Source organism: Boleophthalmus pectinirostris, unplaced genomic scaffold, assembly GCF_026225935.1.
Source record: "Boleophthalmus pectinirostris isolate CB_2022bp ecotype Guang Dong unplaced genomic scaffold, ASM2622593v1 HiC_scaffold_23, whole genome shotgun sequence".
In the NCBI taxonomy this organism is placed as follows: domain Eukaryota; kingdom Metazoa; phylum Chordata; class Actinopteri; order Gobiiformes; family Gobiidae; genus Boleophthalmus; species Boleophthalmus pectinirostris.
The window spans coordinates 17855483-17870727 of NW_026571207.1; the positions used below are offsets into that span (position 1 = coordinate 17855483).

Consider the following 15245-nt stretch of genomic DNA (forward strand, 5'->3'; position numbering starts at 1 on the left):
CTGAGATCGGGGACAACTTTTGAATGGTCTCTAGTCTCTCTCAGTGCAACATATTATTTTAAGTTGCATTAGGAGTTAAAGAAATCCTATGCAGGAACTTTAGTACAACAACACAAATACTCAGTGTTTATTCAAAAAATCTTCACTAGAAAAACATACTGTCTTGTAGTTTCCTGGGAGAGTAATAAATTGGAAATTAATTATAGTTATGCAATACATGTAGAAATGATCAGTACATCTGGCATTATTTACGCAAATAACCAACAAGTAGTTGGAATCTATATCCTGTACAGCCATAAATGCTTAAGTATACAAGCTGTATTCAGCTTGTATACTTAAGATGGTCACTGAATTTGGGTGGTCAGCTTAAAAAGATATGTCATCTTTGGTGGAAATACAATCTGTTTTCGCACAAAACATCAGTGGAAGCCTGTTAATGTCCTTTCCAAAGCTACATTAGAAGCAACAAAGACATTGAGAAACAGAAGCAAACAAATAAGAGATACATGGGGCCAATGTTTGTACTTTTTAGCATATTAGCTATCGGCCTTAACTCACCAGCAAAGGTTGGTATTTCGTTTTGGCTGATGTGCCCCCAAATAATGATGTGCCTCCAAATAAATCTTTGTGGGTATTGAGTGCAAAAAGATAACTGCACAAAATGTGACTACATAGCTCTCTTCAGTTTGAGTTTTTTTTTTGTTTTGTTTTGTTTTGTTTTTTAAGTGAAGTTAAATAACATAATTTTTGCAGGAAATAATCAAAATCTAGTAAACTCAAACTAGCTGGGAAAGTGCAAACCATCAAACCACAAACACATGTCCCAAAAGCCAGTGCATTTTATCTCGGTGTCTGGATTGTTTCAACAATGATCTCCAACGCATCCTCCACTGCTGAACTGGGCTCCTCCATGTCTTTTGTAACATAGGTGCCAATCACAAACAACTTCCGATCTCCCAGCTCAGACAGGGACAGGGCTTCATGGAGGTCAGTGATGGTACATGCACCAGCACAGTCCTACAAGAACCAGACAAGTTATTTTTCTTACTACAAATTTAGGGTAGCACAACACACTATATGACAAATATGGTTTGTTACAATATCAAACTACTAAAAATATCAATATCAAAAGAAAGATTACATTGAAGACTTGATAGAGGTGATTGATTTGAAATGTAAATAAAAGGCATGGTTTCCATGTTTGTTCAAAATTAATTACAGTGTAAAAAGTGTGAAAAGAATGGGTGAATTAATCAAATGAGGTGAGGGGTCAGATCTCACCTGTTTGTTGGCCAGCACCATCAAGGGTAGATGAGGCTCTGTCACTAGAATTTCATGAAGATGTGATTTAGCCAATGGGAAGAGCTGTGGATTTGAGGCATCCACCACATACACCAGCATCAGGGCCTTGGGCATGTACTTTAGCCAGTACTGCCTTAGCTCCACACTCCCACCAACTGACAAGACACACACAAGATACTTTGGTAAAGCAACAACCATGTTATCAAAACATCACAATTCTCAAAGGGCTGAGTTGGAACTTTATAAGAACTTTATATAAACAAGATTTAGCATCATTACTCCCATCATCCCTTTAGAACAGAAAAGTCTATAATCAGAGTTAAGCTTTTCGTTTTAGGTAACGCTTATCTGATTATTGTAATAAGGCTGCTAAATGTTCTCTTTGGACTCCCATCCTTGTAATGCAATGATGATATTTGACCTTTCTGAAATGGGGTATGATATCCTATCCCTGGATGGTAGGAATTTATTTTTTATTTTTTTCTGTATTTAACATGAATAGAAAACCTACTTTCAAGAAATTCAATGGACAGGTCCTCTCTGCTGATAGATACAGCGTTGAGTCCTTGTGTAGGCTGTGGCTCCTCTCCTGACCAGCTGTTTGTGAAAGAGTGTAAAAGGCTTGTCTTGCCCGCTCCATCCAATCCTAGCACCAGCACTTGTGTCCCACGAGGCTTGACAGTCTCAGACTACAACACATGGTTATGATTTTTTAAAACATAATAAAATGGGTAAAATGCAAGTAAACTTACCACAGCTGTAGACTGTACCCTTAACTCTGTGGCCACAACAGGAGCAGAAACAGACTGAATCACCTCGACTTTAACACCCTCGTCTCCATCTCCGCCTTGATTGATTGAGTTGCTGGATTCTTCTGTTGTTTTTTCTGCTTCTTTGGCAGGTGGCTCAGGCGTCTTCCGTTTCGAGTGGTAATTCCAAACAAGATATGCCACACCCCCGGCGATAACCACTGACGCGCCTAAAACGCCCATACCTCTCAAACCAACCATGGCAAGATCTTTTGTTTTCGTTTTCTATATTTTTAGTTACATCGGGTCTCAGGTTAGGCGAGTTTCGTTGTGTATCCGCAACCTATTTTTCAACAAGTGGATGGCTGACAGGAAGCTCCCAGGAACTTTTCGAGACAGCACTTCCGGTACGGTTTGTTGTTGTACACTGCTATAGTGACCAGCAGAGAGAGCACTGATCACTTGAGTGGAGCGGGGACATCCATGAAATTATAAAATGTAATGTTTCTTTCAATAATTCCATTTTAAATGTGAAAGATGTTTTAGTTTCATTAAACACTTGGTGTAACATTGTTTGCTTAAATTTCAAAGATTAGAATAATTCCTGAAATTAAGGGGACAAAAATGTTTTATAAATAAATAAAAATTATACACTCCAGAGACTCAACACATTTCTAAGGGTGTACAGAATGGCCAGTCTCAGTTTGTGCTGTGATCCAGGCTGCACACAGTCTGTCAGCAGAGGAGTGAGAGCCTTTAAATCGGCACACTGAGTTGTCTTTATTGTTCACAAAGACTATGACAGGGTCTGTGGCTGTATTATTGTGGCCACATTTCATAAATGTTCTGTATGCAGTAGCTCCATGACTACAACATTATTCTGCACTCACTGTAGAGTAAATCACGGGATTGATTTAGTCTTACATTGAGATTTTCCTTACTGCAAGTCATTTGTGGTATTAAACATAAATAAATATAGTGAGATAATTATATTCAAAGGGCATTTTATTCTGAAAAAACAAAACCTAACAAATAAACAAAAACATACAATGTGAATCACAACTATTATGAGATTATTCATGTGGTAACCTATGAGTAAATTTTTATTTATTTTTTTATCTGATCTTACTTCACAAATTAAAGATCAAGCTCAGCTTTTTTTCTCCAAATAGCTAATAACTAAACTTTAGTAAGTAAATACATTTTTTTCCCCCAATGTTGAACAAAATTATATTCCAATTGTAGCTCTCTCTGCAAGTTGTGAATGGCTTTCATTTAATAATTCAAACTTCAATGAAAAAAATCACGTTTTATGAGACGTGATTCAGTGGGTCCAGAGCGCGATCATCTGGGATCTTCTCTGGAATAGTCAAGAGCCAGTTATTGAACGACCTCTTGTTCTCAGTTACACCAAATTTATTCTTTGTGCGTCGGAACAGAGACTGAGGCCTCTTCTTGCGTGAGGTAGATGAAGTCAAAGTCTGCACATTCTCAACTCCTGAGCGGCATTCACTGACCACCTCCACTGGCCGATGTCGTCGCGCTTTAGGCCCCTCTTGCAAATTACTGAAGCTTTTCTGCTTAATGGAAGACAGTAATTTAGCCCTGTTGCTTGGTTCTTCCACGGTTTCCTCTTCCCTTTCTTCATCTTGGTCCTTCCTTTTGTTTAGTGGAAATGTTTTGTTCTGCCAAACAATGAATTCTGACATGCAGTCCTTGAGGTTGGTGACCAAATCTCGATGGGTCATAGATGTCTTTGAGTGGACCTCTGGCATGGCTGCTTTCATCCTTTCATAGTGATTTTGAATGTTGCTCATCTCCTCCAAAATATCTGCAGAAAGGAGATCCTGGACAACAGAGCTCCTTCCAAAGAAATCTGCACATAGAGTTTCTCTATTTGGGGTTCTTTGTTTGCGGAAATGCAGGAAATTTGGCATAGCACTGTAATGTATGGCTTTCTTGGCAACGAGCTTCTTAAAGATGTAAACAACATCATAATGCCCAGAATTGATAGAGTCCTGGATAAATTTCTCCACGTGACTCCAGTCTTTCAAAGCAATTCGAATACTCACAGGTGGTATGGCAAGCTGGCTGTAATAAAGCCCATACATCAAGTACAAGCCTCCAGCTCGGATTTGGTAACTGTACGGAGGTAGGAAGTACTTCACCGCAGTGGCCAATGTGACCCTGCAAAATCTTTTCATCTCACTCATACAGTGCATCCCGTAATAGACGTCAGAGAAGCGCATTTCTCTCCAAATGGCCAAAAATGCTTCAAACCTCACGGTGTCAGTTTGTTGGAAACGTGCAAGCAGCTCCTCCACGTCCTCGGTGAAAAGAGGGTCAAAATAATTGGAGTACGGGGGCCATTTCCGCGGCATCCTGTCTTCGTGCTGTGTCCACACAACCTAAAGACAGCGTGTGAGCGCTGAGGGCTGTGAGCGCAGAGCATTCAGGTGAACCGTCTCCATTGTTAAGTGAACATGATACACAAGTGGGAGGGTTTGTCTTCCACCAATCAAATCCGCGCATAAGTGGAGCTTTATTATGCTTTATAGTGGAGCTGTTAAGGACCAAATTAGTTCGCTTTTATGATACAAGCGTGAAACTTTGCCAGGTTACTAACACCAGGACTAATATTTCTGGAAATGGAACCAAGTCTAATTTAACACTGAAGCTGAGAACTGCGCATGTCTCAAAATGGACTATATGAAAACGAGGCTGGCATAATTCTGTATAATCCCTTTCTTATAGTGTAAGTATCAGTTTTGTAATGCTGAACAACTATTTTTTTTCTAAATTCCAAAGCATGACGTGAGCGTTTTACTCGAGAATGTAAGGGTTGGAGAAAGGTTGTGGAGAATGATTGAACCAAGATCCTGTGGGACTTTCAGGTACAGACTGACAGAATGGTAATGGCGAACCAATCAGACATAGTGGTGGTAGATAAGCAACAGAACAAAGCCATGGTGGACATTGCAATGCCAAACGATGGTAATATCAGGAAAAAGGAACAAAAAAAACTAGAGAAATACCAGGGGCTCAAGGAAGAGCTGGAGAAGACTTGGAAGGTGAAGGCATCAATGGTGCCTTTGTTGATCGGTGCACTTGGGGCTGTAATCTCCGAATTGAAGAAGGGGCTACAGCAGATACCAGGAAAAACAACAGAAATCTCAGTCCAGAAAAGTGCAGTATATATAATATACACACAATATACAGAAAATGCTAGCTAATAGCTTTGGGCTTTGCGGATAAAAGCAGCCGAAATGAGTTTCCTCCACGGGGTGGCTGGGTGCTCCCTTAGATGTAGGGTGAGGAGTTCGGTCACAGGGGAGGAGGTCGGAGTAGAGCCACTGCTCCTCCACGTTGAGAGGAGCCAGCTGAGGTGGCTCAGGCATCTGTTTCGGATGCCTCCTGGGCGCCTCCCTCGGGAGGTGTTCTGCGTATATCCCGCCGGAAGGAGGCCCCAGGGAAGACTCAGGACAGGCTGGCTGTCTCGGCTGAACTGGGAACACCTTGGGGTCACCTCGGAGAAGCTGGAGGAAGTGTGTGGGGTGAAGAAAGTCTGGGCATCCTTGCTATGATTGCTGGCCCTGCAACCCAGCCCTGGATAAGTGGAAGAAAATGAATGGATGGATGCTAGCTAATTAAAATACCAAGTCTGAAAAAAAAAAAAAAACACTTAAAGGTGCATTATGTAACTTTTCAGATGGAGAGTCCCTCAAATACTTTTCTCCATGGAGAGTATTTTGTGTCTTTGTATTATGTCTTTATATGATTCAATTAAACCAATATACTTTATATGTGTACTTTAAACATATTTTGCTTGAAAAACTTGTCCAGATGTATTTGTTTTAATCTTAAATACCTTTTTAAATTAATCATTGCATTTATATAGCAACTTTCAAGATACCCAAAGCGCTTTATAGTTCATTATTCATTCATTCAACACTCAGTGATGGTAAGCTACTGTAGCCACAGCTGCCCTGGGGCAGGCTGACAGAAGCGAGGCTGCCAATCTACACCATCGGCCCCTCCGACCACCACCATTACTCACGCACACGCCACTTTCATACTAGGCAACGTGGGTAAAGTGTCTTGCCTAAGGACACAATGACAGCTTTTTGCGACTGGCGCCCCACTGTGGCACCTGGAATTCCCAGTGGTCTCCCATCCAAGTACTAACCAGGCCCAACCTTGCTTAGCTTCTGAGATTTGATGGGATCAGGCTTTGACAAGCCAGTATGGCAACAACAACTATGCCATGAATTATTTCTTTCTTTCCAATACCATGCATATGATGTTAAGTTAGACATAAGCCAGTGCGCTATGTGAACAATGAGATTATCTTACTTTGCAGGCACTTAAGAGTAAACAAATACAGTTTTTATACATGTTTTGCTTGAAAATATGCGTACATTGGGGTTTATTGTCCAGACACTGAAGCTCATTGTCTGCATTGTCTAGATATAGTACAATTTAAATACCTTGTTTTAAATCTCTCTTTATTTCTGCCCATTTACAATATGTATCCATATTGTCTGGGGCCTTCTGACTGTGCTATGAAAAACCAATGTAAGAGTAGAATACTTATTTCCCAGTACCATACATATGATTCTAAATTTCTAAGTTTTACATTGTACCTAATTGTTGTTCTCTCATAGTTTGAGTTATCACCTGAGATTCATTTAAACTAATATTGTGTTTTTATTACACGATAAAGTACTGCCATTATTCCTTACAGTTTAAGAAAGTAACTGTATTCTGACTGCCACCAAATGAGAAAGTAACTGTAACAGAATTTGAGTTATCACATGAGATTCAATTAAACTAATAAACTAAATAATTTTTGATAGAAAAATTAATTTTAAAAGCATTATGTAATTTCTGGTGGAGGATCCATCAAATGCTTGTTTCATGGAGATGTCATTGCTCTGGAATGTTTCACAGAATAGTATTAAAACTTGCTATCATTATATAGACCAAACCAGACCAAGTTACAGGTCAAATCTGTGGAGAGGCGATACTGCTCACATTCAGAATGTCTGTTTTTCTAAGTATTTTTGAGCTATAAAACCACCTATAATAGAATAAATGTAAAGTAGAGCTGTTTAATGTCATACTGCGGGACATCCGCAATGACATATCCATAGAAACAAGCATGTGGCGGACTCCCGACCAAAAAGTTACATATTGCACCTTTTGCTTCATGCTGCATTCGTCCAGTTGGTAGTCTAATCTTAAATGCTTTCTTTTAATCTCTGTTTCTACCTATTCACCTATGTCCATTTTTCACCATATAGCCTTCTAACGGTGCTATAAATCCAATATAACCAATATAAGATTCCTGCTTATTTCCCAGTACTGTACATATGGTTGTAAGAGTCTTGGGTTACTCATATCCGCATAAGTGGAAGCATTAATGATAGCGTGCGATAATTTAACATTATTTTACAAAAAGGTGGTTTAAGCAGTAATTTAGCTACCAGCCTCTTTTCCATGTTACCAATTTTGTGACATGCGCAGTACTTGGCTCCAGGGTCGACTTAGGCTTGGTTCCATATCCAGAAATGTTGGTCCTACGGATGTTAATAATCTGGTAAAGTTTCATGCTTGTACCATAAAAGTGAACAATTGGGCACTTTTTTGGTCCTTAACAGCTCCACTATTAGCTCAGGAGTTTTCACCTTTTCATCGAAAACATAGTTGTAGCAGACTTGATAGAGCAAGACTTTCACAGAGAAGCATTTTTATAGAGCCACACCACCTGACTGTATGGCCTGTTTTAAGTCTGTATCACAATGCAATATCCTAACACAGTTAGCCTATAGAAATACTAATTTGCAGTCAAAAGCAGGACTCCTGTCATTTTGGTCAATTTAGCAGGTGACTTGAGGGCCAACGAAAACTAGTAAGGAACCGCAATTGGCCCCCAGGCCACAGTTTGGACACCCCTGCATTAAATCCTTACCCTGCATTAAATCCTTATCTAAACTCAAACTTTAATTAAAATGATGAAATACCAGGAAGATTTATTTGTGTTTTTTTTATTTTTTTATTATTAAGATCAAAGGAGGGACCTTTTTTGGATAAAATAATATTTTTAAACCATGCTTTGAATTCACTAATTTAAATAATTTTGTTTACTTAACAACCAAGAGAGTTTATAACACAGGTCAGCCATTTTGCATTTAATTTCATTCTAATAAACAGTTAGCTTTTCTCAAGTAAAAAGTTTATGTGTGTAGCCTACTATTTTTATTGATCTGATTCCTACAACACAGGACAGACATTATATGGCTAAATTAGATAAACAAATATGTAGTGAGCAGTACTGCAGTCATTTCAGACTTGACTGTGGCTTCCTTGTAAGTAAGTGGGATGTAACACAGAATAAAAAATAAAGCTCCAAATCAACATTCTTGTTGGGCCTTTTCTGGTGTGACAATTTTTACCAGAGCTTTTTATACAAAACATAGGGCATTCTGATATTTAATGACCGTAAACAAAAGATATTTTTTAAAATTTGTGATTTTTCTGTCAACCACTGAACTACCAGCCTCCTTTTCCTCCTTTCTTCTTCTTCTGCGGTGCTTTTTTGCGCGTGGCCCCTGAGGCTGCCGGTTTTTGCTGTCGGGGAGGGACTACATTACTAGCAGCAGCGGAAGATGTTCCAGATGCAGATCCTGGTCTTGGTGATGTGGGGGGACTATTGGCTGTCTTACTGGCATCACTACAAAAAGAGATATGATGCATATGATATTAACAGCTTTAAAAATGTATGCAAAAAATGTAATGTGTTTATTCATTTGAAAACAGTAAAGTAAATGTGTAAAATGTAATTATTCATCAATTAATTTCTGTCGCCATATGCAAATTCAATGAGAAAGAGGCAGGAACTAAAAGCATCAGTGAAAGTTTACATGGGACTGGAAATATGACTGAGATTTACTAAGAATATGAATGAAAAGTACGACTACAATATAAAATCAATCTATCTAGCTATTAATTATAATATATATAATATATTATATTATATATGTACACAATTATTTGGCTTACAGTTCAGCAGATGCTCCAGCTGTTGCTCCTTGTGTGCCTTTGCCAATTTGCTCCTTCTTTTTGCCCTTCTTCTTGCCTCTGTAGTAGGAGCGCTCTCTCATTGGCAGCCATCTTTCAAGGTCTGGGGTAGCTTTGGGGTCATAGTTCTTCGGAAGTTTACCTAAAAAAAAAAAAAAAAAAAAAAAAAAAAAAAAGGAAATATTTCAGTCATCATTTAACCAACAATGGCTACTTGGCTACTTAAGCCAACTCATTGTTCATCCCACCTTTCTTTTTCTTTTTCTTCTTTTTGACATCCGCTTCACTGTAAGACAACATATTCAGTAGAAGAAAAAAATAGGCATTTTGAGAATTTAAATCCTTTACCCTTGTTCCTTCGGAAGGTTTTCCCCTGCAACCTTAGCAGCTTTTTTCCTGACATATGTAGCACCGTGGGAGCTCTCCAGCTCATCAACATCCACATTAAAGGACATGGTGTCTGCAGATGGGAGGTGTTTGCTGAGGCTGGACATAATTGTTAAGGACACACACAACATGTTTTGTATGGAAATTATGTAATGCTATTAGTTGGCAATGGCAACTGAGGCAATAAAAGAAACACATGCAAGGATACGACTTGGCTTTGTTTGTGTCAACTAAAGAATATGCAGAGATCAGTTGTGCAAGTGTGTGAACATCCTTGGGGTTTTGTCTAAAAGGAAAAGGGAAAGGAATATGTTCAAACTATTAGCAATGACAGCAGTAATGTTTTGATATTAAACATGATTAGAATAAAATTTATATTCTTACTTCCACAACTGCTCCAAGTCACTAATAGCTTCTTTTTTCCGTCCATATTTAAGTTTAAAATTGGCAGCTTCCCGCACAAGGGCCAAGTGTGCCGCAGATCCTGGCTAAAAAAATTAATAATGGATTAGAAACTTTGGGGGAAGGGAATTACATACAGTTTAGAATGAACAATACACACCAGGTTAGACTGGTAGTGCTCAATAGATTGTTTGAAAACATCTATAGCGCTGTCAATGTCCTCTTCATTGGAATACAGTGTCACCAGCGCTGACACCTGAAGGACAACCAAATGTCAACATTTTCCATGGACAATCAACATAACTTATTTATAAGACATTTAATTAAAGACTTACAATTCCTGGCTTGTGCTTTAACTCTTCAATTGACCTTAGAACATCACACGCCTTTGTTACATGTCCTAAAACATAAATGAGTGCTTGTTTTACATTTTTCTCCCCGTTAAATTTACGAAGAGCAGAAGTTAAAAAGCTCTGCATGTGCTTGTACTATACCTTGTACCAAATAAAGTTGTGCCATGGTTAGTTTTATGCCAGATGCACTTTCTGGGTGTTGTTCTGAAAATTGCTGAAAGAAAAATTGACATAAGGCCTGGTAAGACAGAGGCAATGAAGCAAATTTACACAATACCTTTTAAAACTGAACAAGACACGTACAGCAAGAGATTTTAAATTATGATTAGGTGTCTATTATAACCCGACCGATATATCGGTTGGCCGATATTATCGGCTGATATGAGCACCTGGAAGCATATCAGCCGATATGCTTGCTGATAGGGGCCGATATTTCACGTGGGCATGTTATACCTCATTATAAAGTTTAGACTCTCTACATTATGTTAATTTAATCCAATTTACAGACAGATAAATGTTCTAATATGTGGCTCCGCATCAGTATTTATCTGCGGAGTCATTTGTCAGTATGGGTGTCCGTACTGTCCCTGAACACACCCCCAGAGTCACGTGCATTTGTTTACCCCCGCAGACATAGATCCATGTGCGCAACACTGAGATTATATTCTTTTTACGGACAATCGGTTTGAGTCTGGATTAAAAGGACATTTTTTAGTGCAAATTTGTGATGTGAGGAGGAGCCTGTGTGAGCGGTGAGTGTTGATAATATGTCGACTTTGAAGCTAGTTTTGGTTCGTTCTGATAGGTTAGCGATTAGCTGCTGTAGCTCTCACACAAAAACAGGCTGTTTTCTTTTGGCCTATTGTAAAGTCACTATATTGGCCGTATATTTGCTATTGGACCTGCACTGATATGTAAATGAGCTGTGAATAGACGTGTGAATTATGAAATTTGAGCATATAATTAATTACCGCGGCACGCAGCATTTACAGCTAAAGGCTAATAGCGATTGTTTATTTACTAGCTAGGCTAGTAGTGATGGGTCGGTCGCGAACGAAGCGGCTCTTAGAGCCGGCTCTTAGAAGCGAACGATGGAAGCCTGATCCTTATTGGGATTGGGAGTCGTGTTTTCTCTTTCTCTCTTTTTTTCTCTTCACGCCGCGTGCAGACTCGTGGTAGTTTGACAGCGGCAGCGGCTAAAAACGAAACTTTCAAAAATGTGCGTGTGCATAGGATAGAAAAAACGTGCATAAATATATTCAGCATAAAATAAATAAACCAGGACTAATCTTGGGGTAGAGAGAGGGAGAGAGATAGAGACCGAGTCCCGACACTCAGTCATGGTTCAGTTCTGGGTTAGTCCTGTTTTACACATGGTTTAGATCTGTTTTAGCACTGGTTTAGTCCTTTTTCAGTCCTGGTTCAGTTCTGGTGTAGACCTGCTTTAGACCTGCCTTAGACCTGCTTTAGTCCTATGACATATCATGTAAAGAGGCAAAATAACAATAAATGTTGCCTAAATAAGCCCAGTTTAAAAAACACCAGAGCCAAACCTAAGTTTTTTTTAAATAATTCAAGACTTACAGTGCATTTATCCATCACTAAATATATTGGCGATTATATCGGCTATCAGCAGCACCAACTCCCATTATATCGGTGTCATATCGGCAACAACAAAATCCATATCGGTCGGGCTCTAGTGTCTATTGTATTCAAGATAATGGCTAAGAGAAAACCATGTTTTCACGTTTGCTCGTTATAAAGGTACCAGGCAGCTTAGCGCTCTGTGGCTTACCATAACCATATGTTGTTTTCCCCAAAAAAGTCTATAGTTAGGCTGCGGATGTATTAATCAATCTATTATTGTTGTATAGAAATTCAGTTTTTGTTCTGACTGAAAAATTGTAAGCATTTCCTCTTCCCACTCCTTTTTGGGCAAAATTTTTTGTTGTGGTTATTTTTATTTCTATTATAATTTCACTTATGTTATATGTTCCAATGTATAAGAATGTAAATCTGTACTTGCCCAATATCAAATAAAATTAAATGCATTGAGACTGTCACTTTACCTGGAGCAGTTCAATAGCTTTGCCATGCTGTTTCTCCCTGCAAAGCTGAGCAACTTGAATGAGGACTGGTCGAGGATGACCTGGATTTTGAGACTGAAGGCTGGAGGACAACTTTCGACACTGGTCAGCCTAAAATAAAACACACAGTATACATAGTATCAGAGACTACCAATAATGGGTAAGAATCTATGCAGTAATGTAATGTTGTAAACAAGTAGCAATATTACCTGATTTGTGTACATGGCCAAGAGAGCTTTATTGAACTCTATGGCTTGCAGCTGCTTCTTTGCCAGTTTGTACTCTACACCCTCAGCATTAGTGAGTTTCACCTTTTTCTTCGAGTCAAACACATTTTGGTCCTTCAACAAAAAACACACTTATAAATAAAAACAACTTCACACAATTAATTTGACTGGAGAGCATTTTACTCTGTGACAGATTTACCTTATTTATTGTGATGATATTGTTGGCGGTTACAGCTAATAGCCCAACATCTGATGGCCTGCAATTAAGGATGTCACTTAGTTTGATACAAGCCAGTAAATTAACCTATAAACAAATCTGATCTAGTGTGAAATCAATACTGAGTGTTTATAGCATAAACAGTGCACCTCTGTGATTTCTGGGTGCTGTCCCCCAGCTCTGCTTAGCACAGTACATACATTAAAGTCTGCGTCACTGTCAGTGGAATAGCTTTGATTTTATAAATCAAAGCTATCTGAAAAATAAGCACTTGCAACAATAAACATGCTGACATTTTCCCCATGTGTCCACAATCTAAAATGCACTTTAAAAGGAAATGAAAGGAAAAGAGAAACAAAAGCACATGACAGAGTACACAAAGCTTTACGAACAGGGAGCCACCCCTCCTCTGGAGCAACAGCCAACTGGCCCACAGTCAACAGTAAGGCCCTATTACCTCTGCGAAATGTGGGCACGACAGTGTACAAACACTTTAGCACAGCTTAAGTCTGTTTGAACGTGCAAGGGTTTATGTTTGTAATCCAAAATTTCAAAACAGAACACTTACTTGAGCTTAATGACCTGGTTGTAGAGCTGGAGAGCTTCATCTGTTCTGCCTTGCAACTGCATGACATAAGCCATTTGAGAATGGATGACGGCAAGTTCTGACTCAATATCCTCTTCAGTCACATCCTTTGAGAAAGAATGACAAAAGAATATATATAAAAAAAGTATATAAACAGAAGAAAACAGATCTTGCTATAAATAACTCACAGAATCCTCTGCCAGTGAAATACGGCAAAGTTCTGAAAAAAGAAAAAAGTACGTAAAACATTACAAACAAAACACTACAGTGGCAATAAGATTTTACTCCTGACATTTTGCAGCCATAAAAAAAAATCTTGATTAACCTTCTGCTTCTCGAAGTTTATTAAAAGCCTCAGTGAGCAGACCTTGGCCAATCAATGAACAGGCAGCATTGTAACACAACTCGTATGTTGTTTCTGGAAGACCTAGGTCTTCCTGAAGGAATAAAGATGAGCATTATTTGAATAAAACATTCTTGCTTTGACAACCAACAAACATTTGTAAAGCTCAGAGATTTACCACAGGGGCCTTCTCCCACTGGCTCATGGCAGCAACCACAGCAGCCAGGTTAGTCTTCCTCTCCTCCTCATACTCATCCTGGGAGTTTCTGATCAGATCAGTGTAGACAGCCTTGCATTCATCATAGCGCTCGAGTCTGTACAACTAGTGATGTGTAACAAAACAACATTATAATATGCCTTTGTTTTTTGTTTTTTTATTAGCATGTTTATTACTACAAGAACTCACCACTTGACCATAAAGCTCCTTCAGCTTGTCAGTCTGTTCAGGGGCATTTTCAATGGTCTTCAGGGCACTCTCCACTCTGTTCAGCCGATATTCACAGTATGCCTTCTCAAACAGAACCACACTGAAAGTAAATGTTTAACAGATCAATTAGAAGCAAGTTGTCAAACACAAATATAATTCTTCAGTCAACCTACCTGCCAAGAACTTTTGAATGGGTGTTCATGACATTTAAAGCCTCTTTAAAACTGCCATTTTGAACATGACAAACTATTTTACAGTGAAGAGCAGTGACATCCTCCTTGTTCTCCTGTAATACTGCAAATATACACATACATCATACATAAAAACAGTCTAAATTAAATGCACCAAGCACACAGCTTTTGCTGTGCAAATCAACAATATTTACGACACTATTTAAATAGCATCTCAAAATTGGCTGCTGTTTGATGGAACTGACTGAGAGACACGTCATTAATAAAATCTGTCCAAGAAATGCCCTTATGAAGAGGAAAAACAATGGGACTTCTGTGGCACGTGATGCGCCCATTTGGAAGGATGCAGTAATTGAAGTGATAGTAAGCAAGTGTAACAACTGTACGTTATAACATGGTGCTGACAAGACTAGCCACACGCTAACAGCTGATGGTCATCATGCTGTTGAACTTAGCTTAGCCACAACTAACTCCGGCGGAGTTTGAGCGTCATATAGTTATAGAAACAAGTCTTATTACACATGACTGAAGAACATGCAGACTCACTTTTACTTAAAGCCTTAAGAGCTCTTGTAAAGTCTCCATTTTGTCCACAACGGTTAACTTCAGTCCACAACGAAGCCACAGCCACCCCTCCGCTCGCCATCTTCACTGAATGAACAGGGGACAGGAGGTGACGGAGCAACTCAAGGTACACTTCCGGTAATACCACGAACAACTTAACAACTTAATTACGATTTATATTAATTATAGTAAACATAAATGTAAAAAAAAAAGAAAAAAGAATCCGTATAGATAAAGTATATTTTAATTGTTAGTAACGCTACTAACATTTTTTAAAAATCCGGAAAGTATACGTTCAGTGACAATAGTTTTTTTTAATATATTTATTTA

The 15245-nt window shown here is 38.8% G+C and overlaps 3 protein-coding genes and 1 pseudogene across 3 annotated transcripts; all 4 read right to left on the reverse strand.

Moving 5' to 3' along the window:
* Positions 1-98: 98 nt before the first annotated feature.
* On the reverse strand, positions 99-2455 carry arl9 (ADP-ribosylation factor-like 9). The gene is made up of 4 exons (XM_020923482.2): positions 2055-2455; positions 1814-1991; positions 1282-1457; positions 99-1017 (listed from the first exon to the last, which is right to left on the reverse strand). Exons 1-4 carry the CDS (start codon positions 2310-2312, stop codon positions 841-843), a joined length of 789 nt encoding a protein of 262 aa, XP_020779141.2. The 5' UTR covers positions 2313-2455; the 3' UTR covers positions 99-840.
* A 457-nt stretch (positions 2456-2912) lies between these two features.
* Positions 2913-4576, reverse strand: LOC110159040 (snRNA-activating protein complex subunit 1-like). The gene has a single exon (XM_020923606.2). It carries the CDS (start codon positions 4430-4432, stop codon positions 3362-3364), a length of 1071 nt encoding a protein of 356 aa, XP_020779265.2. The 5' UTR covers positions 4433-4576; the 3' UTR covers positions 2913-3361.
* A 1613-nt stretch (positions 4577-6189) lies between these two features.
* Positions 6190-6307, reverse strand: LOC129410747 (5S ribosomal RNA; annotated as a pseudogene).
* A 1775-nt stretch (positions 6308-8082) lies between these two features.
* On the reverse strand, positions 8083-15034 carry srp72 (signal recognition particle 72). The gene is made up of 19 exons (XM_055159264.1): positions 14898-15034; positions 14334-14454; positions 14140-14260; positions 13912-14055; positions 13716-13827; positions 13579-13610; positions 13373-13497; positions 12787-12844; positions 12570-12701; positions 12343-12471; positions 10415-10487; positions 10256-10320; positions 10081-10176; positions 9903-10006; positions 9727-9804; positions 9480-9617; positions 9380-9417; positions 9114-9273; positions 8083-8784 (listed from the first exon to the last, which is right to left on the reverse strand). The coding sequence occupies exons 1-19, from the start codon at positions 14995-14997 to the stop codon at positions 8604-8606; spliced, it is 2007 nt and encodes a 668-aa protein (XP_055015239.1). The 5' UTR covers positions 14998-15034; the 3' UTR covers positions 8083-8603.
* Between the last annotated feature and the right edge of the window lie 211 nt (positions 15035-15245).

Excerpts from the sequence above, each read along its gene's own strand:
- arl9 (XM_020923482.2), bottom strand. The coding sequence starts at position 2,312 with ATGGTTGGTTTGAGAGGTATGGGCGTTTTAGGCGCGTCAGTGGTTATC. Across the intron at positions 1,992-2,054 it reads GGGTACAGTCTACAGCTGTG|TCTGAGACTGTCAAGCCTCG; the intron begins GTAAGTTTACTT and ends CATGTGTTGTAG. Across the intron at positions 1,018-1,281 it reads TGGTGCTGGCCAACAAACAG|GACTGTGCTGGTGCATGTAC; the intron begins GTGAGATCTGAC and ends TGGTTCTTGTAG.
- LOC110159040 (XM_020923606.2), bottom strand. The coding sequence starts at position 4,432 with ATGCCGCGGAAATGGCCCCCGTACTCCAATTATTTTGACCCTCTTTTC.
- srp72 (XM_055159264.1), bottom strand. The coding sequence starts at position 14,997 with ATGGCGAGCGGAGGGGTGGCTGTGGCTTCGTTGTGGACTGAAGTTAAC. Across the intron at positions 14,455-14,897 it reads TCTTAAGGCTTTAAGTAAAA|TATTACAGGAGAACAAGGAG; the intron begins GTGAGTCTGCAT and ends GTATATTTGCAG. Across the intron at positions 10,007-10,080 it reads AGCACTACCAGTCTAACCTG|CCAGGATCTGCGGCACACTT; the intron begins GTGTGTATTGTT and ends TAATTTTTTTAG.